The sequence below is a fragment of the Hippoglossus stenolepis genome, chromosome 4 (genome assembly GCF_022539355.2).
Source record: "Hippoglossus stenolepis isolate QCI-W04-F060 chromosome 4, HSTE1.2, whole genome shotgun sequence".
Lineage (NCBI taxonomy): Eukaryota > Metazoa > Chordata > Actinopteri > Pleuronectiformes > Pleuronectidae > Hippoglossus > Hippoglossus stenolepis.
Genome location: NC_061486.1, coordinates 23,054,001 through 23,064,838, shown reverse-complemented (window position 1 = coordinate 23,064,838; position 10,838 = coordinate 23,054,001). Strand labels below are relative to the sequence as shown.

Genomic DNA, 10,838 nt, shown 5'->3' with positions numbered 1-10,838 from the left:
TTGGCATAACTGCGGCCTGACTGAACAATCTCACATCAGCAAAAACTCAAACTCATCAGGAGGAATACACACTGACCCTTCAATTTTAACAACTGTACCATGACTCAGCATGTGGAGTCAGTACTGCTGATCTACAGTATTTTCGATTTGGTTGTTGCTGATTCTTGTATTTTGGTAAAAAAAAAGCCCCACACACTGAAGTTAAGAACGTGTACATGACAAAACTATCCCAACTTCTCCTGCTGACTGCTGAGCCACTCCAAACGCTGCTCCCAAAAAGACTGAACCTGACCAACCTAGGAACCACCATTGTCTTACAGTAGGAGTAGGAGGACTAATGCCTCTTTAAAACGTGTTCATGTGAATTTTACTCTCCCGGACTGTTAATGACAAATACTTCTTCACTTCTTCATTTTTCCAGAGACACTGCGACACATCCACATATCAGTAGTTTATGTTCTAAATAAATGTGGGTCATTATTTCTCTTCACAAAGTAATGTTTTTTTGCACTGTACAACAGTAACTACCATGTTCCCTGCCCCAGTTTCAAGTTATCAGCTGCTGAATCTATAGCATGTGACATCAGGTATGTGAGAGAAAAGCATGACCTTGCTTGTCAAGGAGCAAATTCCTGATCATGTTACTCACTGACAACTGGTTCACTTTAGTTTGGCTGAGAGTTAGTATAATCATCAAAAACCAGCATATTCATCCAAAATGAAATTAAAACACCCACTGGGCTACGACTATGTCCTCATTCATAAATTTGACTTTTAAACTGGTCCACTGTGCTTCCAGTTGTTAGTTTTTTTTTCCAAGCTGATGTAATGAAACAGGGGTGGGGAACCTCTGGCCTGCAGGCTGTGTACGTGAGACAGCTCATAAATAATAAGGAAGCAACTCAGACAATAAATAGTACAAATTTAAAAAAAGAAAACATGTCCCTCAGCACGTAGTCCCCTCCGGCTGAAGGCCTGTTAAGAAGGACAGGAAACATGTAACACACGACACATAACAGTTAGTTTTTACATGTCGTCTCTGACACAATGACTGTAAAGAGAAGTGCACTGAAATTTGCATCAAGACTCTGTCCCACTCAAGACCGACTGAACTGTATAGATAGATGGTCGACATGACAGCTCCCCAAAAGTGAGGCCAAAGCATCTTGAAATCCCCCTGGTGGCTGGCTGCAGTATAGGTCATAAACTCCTCCCTCTTAATTGATAAGAGATAGACCAAACTAAAAAGTCAAAGTACACGTCAAATAAACTTTCCCCAAGGTTCAAGTGTTAACTTTTCTGATAAGTTTGGTTTAGTTAGATATTTGATGTTGTAAAAATGGAGTGAGACTGACTGGCAGTCGGTTGAGTGCGTTGCTCCGCTGAACGTTTGTATCCAGGATATTTTGGAGTCATGTCTATAGACAGAGGCTGGAAGAGGAGCTAAGTTGTTCATCTTTATATACAGTCTATGCCGATAAAGCAGCTGATGGAAGCTTCATCATCATCTTTGCTTGATCTTTCAGGATGTGTGACAGCTACTGTATATTTCGTGAATGAGGAGAAATAAATCCACATGGAGACATTGTTAGCTCACTAACGATTTCAATGGATTTTATGTAGCGTCTGAGGAGAAATTATAACTCAAAATCCATTGTACCGAGTAAAGATAAACCATGCAATGTTCTCAGTGAAGGCCATGCTTATACTTGTCTTTACTAAGTACCAATATGTGTTCGTGCCGTGAAGCTGTAGCCCTTTATTAATGTTATCTAATCTCAAAACGCTGCTACAAGCTTCACTGTTACTCCCGAGATAACATCGCTTAAGGACTTTTTTAGTCACTTTTATGACACTGCCTGGGGTCATATCTGGTCTCATTTATCTAAACGTATGGGCCAACACAAAACAGATGCAGACCTTCTCCACATTCCAGCATCTCTCAAGAAGAAACACAGAGAATGGCTTTTCAGCAAAGATGTAAACACTTAAACTTCAGATGTTTTCTATTCTACTCAGGTGAAAAATAAGAATATGAAGAAGAAGATAAGACAAGAGAGCGAGCAGTACATGGAAGGCAAGAGACAATGATCAATGTGGAACCTGAGCTGAGCAGATACAGATACGTACAGATATAGAAACTATCACACTATTTAAAAAGCAGGTCTGTGTGTGTGTGTTTGTGTGTGTGTGCGTATGTGTGTCAGAGAACACAAAGCAAGACAGCAAATAGGAGAAAGAGAAAAAAAAAAACCTGATCCAACACTTAAACGTACAATATGTAACTGGGGCCACTAGGGGTCTCTCAATGAAAACAATAGCAAAAGCCCTAGTTTGATGACCACGTGAAGCAGCATGGGATCATGGGAGTTGATGTCAACACCACCATTGCCGATGGAAATCTACCTGACGTGCCTCAGGCGAAAACCATGTTCACTGACGAGGTGATGTGTTAAAGCTTTCATAACATTACGCAGCAAAGGACGATGAGTAATCGGGATCCATTACGAGGGACAACACAGCTGACTGGCTAGAATTGTGTGTTTCATACGTTGTTGCCCCAGAAGTCGTAGCAGAGACGAGCAAAGCTGCAGGTAAACTTGATATGACACAATTAAAAGGCAACTTAAATTAAACATCCTGTTACCTTGAATAAAATTGGGGATTTCTCTGTTTTTCAACATCGTTGTAAACATTTCAGATGCATGTACACAAGTCAACAAAATATATAACACACTGTATCTAGTTGTTTTTAGACATTTTAATGAAGAATTGTTACATGTTAAATCTTTAGATCAGCAGTTTGAAGTTACATAATAGTTGTGTTGAGTAAAAGTGGAGAAGCTGCTTCTTTTCGTTTGGTAAACTTCACCCTCAGCAGAGCAGTGTAGGAGCAGAAGGGATCTTGCATCACCACGTCTTATACTGGTGGTGTAAGGAAGGAGTTTCCCAGAGGAAAAAGGGGATATATCCTGATCCTGTTGGCTGCCTCGTCATTCTTCTCCATCTGGTTTCCATTAGCAGCCTGCAAAGGTTTGCCTCCACCTTTTTTTCTCCTTCCAGTCCTTCCATTTTTCATTCACCCCTACTTCTCTCTCTACATTTTTTAACGTCAAAGTGCTTCAACAGAAATAAAGTGATCTTAACATCAAGAAAGATAAGAGGAGGAAAAAAAACATTGTGGTTAATTGTGTAGCTGCCAGGAGCTCCTTCCAGTCTGGGAGCAGAACCACTTTATTCTAAGTCTTGGCAGCAGGATCTGAATCTTGACTGCTCTGTAATGTAGCTCAACAAGGACTCAGCTCTACTTCAAACATCACTACACCCAGCATCAATTCACAGCCTTGTAACCAGATATTTAAAAAAGAGAAGGGCATTAAAATGCAGGGCTTACGATCTTTTCGTTTGGCACCATCAAATCCTCCCTGCTGCATTCTCAGTGAGTTCAAAGAGTCAGTTAATGAGTCTTGACTGGTGCAGGAGCAGGGAAAAGGTGCACGATTGTGACTGGAATAAAATGATAAAAAATAAAGGAGACTCACTTGACCTCTAAATCCACACGGGCTAAAAGTGTTTTATGTTCCTCAGCTGCACTGCCTCTGCAGAAGTCAAAGGTCAAGTCGGCAAGAAAAGTTGCTCAAAATATGCAGATCACAAAGGACTAAGAGCAAGAAGGCAAAAGCTGTTTTCAGACATGGACCCACGGAAAAAATATTGGTTCTGGACAATCTCTGGAGTTTGCCTTCACATATGAAGAACGCAGCTGGAGATTGTCGGATACAGTCACATTAACAACAGGAAACTTTCCAGAACATTCAGGCGAGGCGTGGCACCTGGGTACAACATGCAGGAGGCAGGACATGACGTTTAAGTTCCACTGTGGAAATCACATGGTTTTGTTAACAGCATCGGCTTCAGATCACCAAAAGCTCTTGAATCTCCTCCTCTTTCCAAGTTGAAATCGTCGTTGTTGTCTTCTACCTGTAGGGCAACTCTTTTTCATCCTGAGATACTGGCATTCTTCCACTTTCACGTCCGTGAGAAGCGTCATCAACACGTCCACTCGCTCGCTGTGAGTTCCGCAGACGTTATCTGGCTGTATTCTCACATGGGCTCACACAGACATTTTCCATTTTATCGTTTATTTTACTAGAGGGCTGGCAGAAAAAAACCCTGGAAAATGTCTGACACATACAGCACATCTGATAAATTTCAGTGCAGCTAAAGCTAAAGTTTCCTTCCTTCAGCCTGTCCTATTTGAGCTTTGTTGATTAAATGTCTCCCTCCTTCCTTCCTTCCTTCCTTCCTCCAGCCTGTCTTATTTGAGTGTTGTTCATTAAATGTCTCCTTTCTTTCTTTCTTTCTTTCTTTCTTTCTTCCGTCCGTCCGTCCGTCCGTCCGTCCATCCGTCCATCCATCCAACCTTCCTTCCTTCATTCCTTCAGCCTGTCCTATTTCAGCTATGTCTCCTTCTTTCTTTCTTTCTTTCTTTCTTTCTTTCTTTCTTTCTTTCTTTCTTTCTCTCTTTCTTTCTCACTGCATACCTACATTAATTTATATGTATATAATAATGTTTACATATGATGTGTTTATATATATCTATATATCTATAACAATATAATGCACAATACACTATAGAGTTCAGTCTCTCAGAACCAACATCAGGGATGAACAGATTCAGTGAGCCGCCGGTGACGCAGCCTCCACCACGTAATATCTCGGAAATGAGCAAATGAGGTGACTGCTTCACTGCACTGTAATTACATCCACATGATTGGGCCTGTGGATTAAGCTGCTTGGCTCCAGCTATGCTGTTTCCTAAACTTCAGCTACAGATACTTTACTGACCTTTTCAAAACTGGACTGCTCACAATAAACAATTATTATTTTTCATGAAACATCTCACACGTCCTTTCACTTCCTGCTCAGATAAGTGGCTTTGTATTGCTGCAGTTTGCTGCTGGCTGCATGCAGATACTCTGTGTAATGGTCCTTTATTAATGTGATTAGTGCTTAGTCTGTTTGATGTGTGGTATGTTGAGGTTTAATGTGGCAAGAGCCAAAGATTTTCCTCAACATTTGTTGTGCTAATGAAGCACAAAGGATTTTTCTTCCCTCCCAAACATGGAGCCAGACACCTCATGGTTCAGAGTCTGAAGTTGAAAATTGTTATGGTGTTGAAAATAATTTCATTATAACACTTAACTATACCCAGAATCAGGATCAGGATTATGATCAATTCAACACTCTGCACTGGACCTTTATGTTTTCTGAAAGGTGACAGGAGGGCCCTCTAGTGGACATTGTACGTGACTACATGTTGTCTCAAAATCTAGCTATAAAATAATATAAAGTAAGAGTATGAATTAGGCTTATTTAAAACCATTAAATGCCAACAACCCTCTGCAGGGGTTGTAGTTTCCATGAGGGCTCCATGACCCATCTGACTTCCTATACAAAAAAATAGTACCTACATTACCAGAATACGGCCGATGTTAAATTTAACACATTTTTTTATAATAATTATGACTATTATTAAGGTTAATATTATTATTAGCAGTAGCATATTTGATCACCAAATTGAATTATGATCGCATACTTATACCCTGTACACAGAAAACATTAAACACAGGAAAATATGCATTCTCTGATGTAGCTGGAAAGAATATTGACTCAGTTTCACATGGAGCGTTTTTATTTATATATACACTTTTGAAATTACCGACAATAAAATTCACAGAAATCTTTCAGTGCTACTTCAAATTCAATCTTTCAAATGACAACACAGGCTCTTTAACAGTGATGTCATTGTTACAGATTCACTTTCCCCTATCTTACAAAAGTCCCAGGACAAGTACAGTTTGTATTCACCTGCTGAGCTCTATCTGTTAAAAATAATAATATATTAGTGTAACAAAAGGTCAAATATTGACCTCACAGGTCAGATCAGCCAGACCCACAGTCACTGATGAACCCTGTCCACAGTCTGGCGTCCATTGTACAAATAGATTTGTAAAATAAATAGGAAATATTAGGAAATATACATAAAAAATTAATATTCCAGGAGTCTTTCTGGCACTTTACATGAGCTGACGTATGTCCAGCACTAGTGGAAATAAAGAATTTTCATGTGTTCACTGCACGTGTCCATTTCCCTGCTCATTCACTGGACTGCGTCTTCCTATGTCTCATTTCAACATGTCTAAATGTTTGTGTATGTTGTGTTGGTTTCTTGCCATATAGCCAGCTATATTTATCGATATTTCTATGCCATGGTAGGCCAGTCGCACACCGCCTCATCAGCAGTTGAGAATGGAGTTGGTCCACATGATGCGTATGACCTTCCTTGCGGTGTAGCTGTATTCATACTGCACGTGACCATGGAAGAAATACAAGTATCCTGAAGAGCAGAGGGGGAGCAGTGTTAGAAAGAAACTCAATACAGACAAAGGGAAAATAATCTTTTTGTATATTGATGAAAATATGATATTAAAGGCTTCACAGTACCGTGTTGATAAAGAGCAGCATCAACCTCGTCATCCATTCCAGGAAAATCGTCCTCAATGGTTCGTGGGTAGCCGCTGTCCATGGTGCCTGTTGCTTCATCGTAGCTGTTGGTGAAAAATAACAGGTATAGTTCACCAGGAATACTTTACTGTGCAGGTTTATCAACTCTTACATTAATCTGTACATACCTCCAGTACTCCTCGTCAGTGAAGAGCAGAGTCTTGCCCGTGCCTTTGATGTGAACGGCCGCATCCACTTTCCTCACGGTTTTGGGGAGGCCGAGTTTGTGGATGTATTTGGGGTAACCATCCACGAGGTTGTATCCGTTCAAAGCCCACATTCGGATCCCTGTTGAAGATAAAGTAACAACAATGGCGCATAAAACAACAACAATAACTAGAATTCCACTCAGTAGAGCACATACTTCCACCAAGGCCCAACAATCCCCTGACGAAACTACATTTAAAATCTTTCCATCTGGATTTCTATCTGGATCTGCACCAAATTGCACACAGTTTTTCACCAAGATCCGTGAATTATTGTCAAGGGAAATGCCACCAAGTGTCGTGGTAATCCGTCCAGTAGTTTTAATGTAATCCTGCTAACTGACAGTCAAAAACATTACTTGGTGGAGGTCATCACCCACCACTGAATATGATGACCATGTCCTTCTCTGGGTTCTCGTAAGCTGCGTCCACCTTGTTGGGGAGGGAGGGCCACGTGAACTGGATCAGAGTCTGTTCAGGCTCAGGCATCTGAGGATGGAGACGCCAGTAGAATCTGGAACAAGATAAAGCATAAAGTTAATGTGGTCTCTCTCTCTTCTCTCCCCTCTTTTCCACCCACCTCTCCTCTCCCCCTTTTTTCTCCTCAACCCAACCAGTCGCCCACATTGAGTCTGGTTGTGCTAAAGTCTCTTCCAGTTGATGAGTTTTATCTCTCCACAGTTGCCAAAGTGCTGCTGTTGGGTTTATCTATGATTTAAAGGTCTTGACCTCACTATGTAAAGTACCTTGAGATAATGTATATTATGATTTGGCGCTATACAAATGAAATTGAATAATGTATAATATGAACTGATGAACTAATCGACAATATTAAAATTGATTCCCTAAAATAGTTTGCTCTCTCTCTCTCTTTAATGTATGTTATGATTACACAAATAAAATTTAATTAAAAAATTTAATTGAATAAATCTCAATAAAGATATATAGTGAATTTAAAGGTGTGGATTTTGGGTTGAACGTGGACACGTGGTGTTTAGGGATCACAGGTTTTAAGTCTCTTCATTGATGATAAAGATCTGAAGTTCAGGTATGACTTTGTGTGTGTGAACCATCATTAGTGTCAGTGTACCTGTCTTTGAAGATGATGGTCTCCCCCCTGAGTTCTGTGGTAGCATCAAAACTCAACATGGGGTCACACTTGTCTGGTGCATCAGGCTTTGGCTTCACCTTCTTTTGGTCTGGGTTTGGACCTGAGATTGAACATCTGGCATTAATGCACCGTTCACAGTAATGTTTCCATGATGTTATGAAAAGCATTCATAGGTGAGATTTGTCTGAATCACCGTAGAGAGCTTGAATGCCTTTGATGTCATCCTCAGCCAGAACGAAGCCTGTGCTGTAGGAATAGATGGGATACATCAGGGCACCGGCGTCTGTGGAGTGGGACATACCGAGGGCGTGGCCCAACTCGTGGGCTGCCACTATAAACAGGTTGTAGGCTGTGGAGAAAAGATATCCAGTCCATTATATTGTTCAGATAAGTGGTGTTTAATGTCGACCGTGCGCCTGAGTCTTACCGGATGAATCTTTGGTCCAGTGTTCATCCTCATCAAAGTGAGTGTCTCCTCCGATGCCTTGGCCCGGTGGGTAGGCGTGAGCCAGCAGACCATCAGGCCCATCAAAAGGGTTGTAGTCTCCATGCTCTGCAGGATTCAGGTGTCGGTTTAAATACACTGAGCAGAATGTGCACAGTCTCCCCTTTAGAGCATGTAATTACCCTTTCAGCCAAAGTCAAGCATGCTTACCATATATCAAAATTAATGCTTTTGGTTTTTTGTACCTTTTGACCCAAAACTGATCATAATGTCAGCGATGCCATTCTGCAGCTTCTTGAAGGTCAGAGGCGTGACATCAGACCAAATGTTCAGCGCAGTGCGAATGGCTCTGTCAACGTCAGACTTCGCCAGATCTGGTGTGTAATTCAGGATCCTGAAACATCAGGGGACAAGTTAAGAAAAGTGAATATGAAAAGTAAATCAGTAAAGTTTCTTAATCCTGCTAAATAACAAACAAACACAGACAAAAACATGAACTTCCTTGGTGGAGGTAATTTTTAATGCCAACCTGAATGTGACGTTGTTATTTTGCCATTTGAGGTCTCGAGGGAAGTGGTTGTACTCCCCGATGTCCGGGACGCCACATCGGGGCAGATTCATAAACTCCAGCGTGTTGTCATCCAGATTCCCTGTCACCTGGAAATGAACACCATAAATAAGTAAGTCATTTTCGATAAGAGCGTTTTATAGCATTAACATAATTAATGAATAGAAAACCTTCATCACTTGAAAGTATTTTTTCTTTTAAGTGTACGACTTCCAAGAGAAACTTTCCTCCCTTAATACAGGTATAATTAGTTATTTCCCTCATCGGGTCACCTTGAGTTTGAAAAAACTCTGCATCTCCTTGATCTTGGTCTTGAAGGCGCCTGATGTCCCCTGTCTCCCCTGAAGACCGGCTGGAAGACCATAGAAGCGACGGAGGTATTTCTATTTCAAAGAGAAAAATCACAGAGGCATGAAAAGTGCTCCATCTTAGATCGTGAGCACTGTGATGATTCTTGTCATGATTACATTAAATAAACCATTTAAAGCCAGTTTACAAGATGTCAGATCTTACCTCTGCTTGAAGCCAGTTGTCTTTGTTCTCAGACGGCAGAGGCAGTGCAGAGGTGTGAGCGACCAGCGCCAGCAGCAGCAGCAAAGCTATCATTGTTGCTGTCTTTGTGTTGTCCTAAGCACTCATTGGGCTCAAGAAGCACTAAAGGGTATTTATAGTGTTTTGGGAACACTGTTTTTTCTTCTCTCAAAGGGTCCCAGTGATTCATGTAAAAGCACCTAGCCACTTCCTCCTGCATGCAGCCGTCGAGAATGTGCTTGTATGTGTAAAATGTGCAGTGACTGTGGTTTGAGTGTTCTCCTTTGACCCCATTTGAAATGCTTTGATGAAACATTTTGCCAAATTGCAATGACTTGAGGAGTTTGCCAACATATTCACTGAAAACGTCCAAGAGGCAAAAACAACTAGGAGTCTTTTTTTCCTGTCAGCAGATTCACAAGAGTCAACAGGTCAGGTTTAATATGTGATGTCGCATCATTACTGATCCGCCAATCTTCTTTAGGTTAAGAAAGAAAATAAATGCTGCTCTAAGCGAAAAAAGTGGGGGATTTTGGGAATACTTTCATGCTGCTGCTTGTCTCATGATAGTGATTCTGTGTCTTGTTATTTTAGGTGAAGACGTTTTAGGAGACGTGACTAACAGACACACATCAGAGTAAATAAGGAGAAGATGAAAACATGAAATCTAAAACATGTGATTTCCACTTGGGGCTATGTTGTATATGACTGTGGTCATCTCAAATCCCCCCCCAATACCTGCATCTATCTCTATCTATCTATCTATCTATCTATCTATCTATCTATCTATCTATCTATCTATCTATCTATCTATCTATCTATCTATCTATCTTATCTATCTATCCAATTATCCATCTACCCATCTACCCATCCATCCATCCATCCATCCATCCATATATATAATTAAAACCAGCTCTATATATATATATATATATATATATATATATATATATAATAAATATATATATATAGAACCTGACAGTATTGCTCCAGAGATTTGCTGAGTGGGTTTTGAATCAGTCAGTGGAGACAAGGCAGGTGAAGACATGCTTCTTATTACTGCGTCTACTCCATCACTGTCTGTGTCTGACAACAATGCTGTATAATTATTACCTCCTGACACATCACTGGAATTCCTTCACTTCCACACACTGAGAGAAGACTCTGCTCAGAGACTCCTAGGACAGTACTTTTACAAATGTTTCTGCACTTACCTTGAATCAAGTAAATCACATAATGGTATTGTTTACACATCTGGAAACAGTTCAACTTAACATCGCTGCCCTGACGACAATTACATGCCAAAGAATTGACAGGACAATTTGACAGTGTCATGATACTAGTCTTTATCAGCATACCTTTGGAAATATGTCTCATAATAACATGATGACAATGTTTTGATTAGTATGA

General features: G+C 40.5%; 1 protein-coding gene across 1 annotated transcript; it reads right to left on the bottom strand.

Annotated features, from left to right (window-relative positions):
• Nucleotides 1-5,683: 5,683 nt before the first annotated feature.
• On the bottom strand, nt 5,684-9,539 carry mmp13b (matrix metallopeptidase 13b). Its single transcript, XM_035154656.2, has 11 exons — nt 9,411-9,539; nt 9,170-9,280; nt 8,859-8,986; nt 8,575-8,723; nt 8,312-8,437; nt 8,078-8,233; nt 7,864-7,984; nt 7,154-7,287; nt 6,696-6,855; nt 6,508-6,611; nt 5,684-6,400 (listed from the first exon to the last, which is right to left on the bottom strand). Exons 1-11 carry the CDS (start codon nt 9,501-9,503, stop codon nt 6,300-6,302), a joined length of 1,383 nt encoding a protein of 460 aa, XP_035010547.2. The 5' UTR covers nt 9,504-9,539; the 3' UTR covers nt 5,684-6,299.
• Between the last annotated feature and the right edge of the window lie 1,299 nt (nt 9,540-10,838).

Excerpts from the sequence above, each read along its gene's own strand:
- mmp13b (XM_035154656.2), bottom strand. The coding sequence starts at position 9,503 with ATGATAGCTTTGCTGCTGCTGCTGGCGCTGGTCGCTCACACCTCTGCA. Across the intron at positions 8,987-9,169 it reads AGAGTTTTTTCAAACTCAAG|GTGACAGGGAATCTGGATGA; the intron begins GTGACCCGATGA and ends GTTCATTTCCAG. Across the intron at positions 6,401-6,507 it reads TGCTGCTCTTTATCAACACG|GATACTTGTATTTCTTCCAT; the intron begins GTACTGTGAAGC and ends TCTGCTCTTCAG.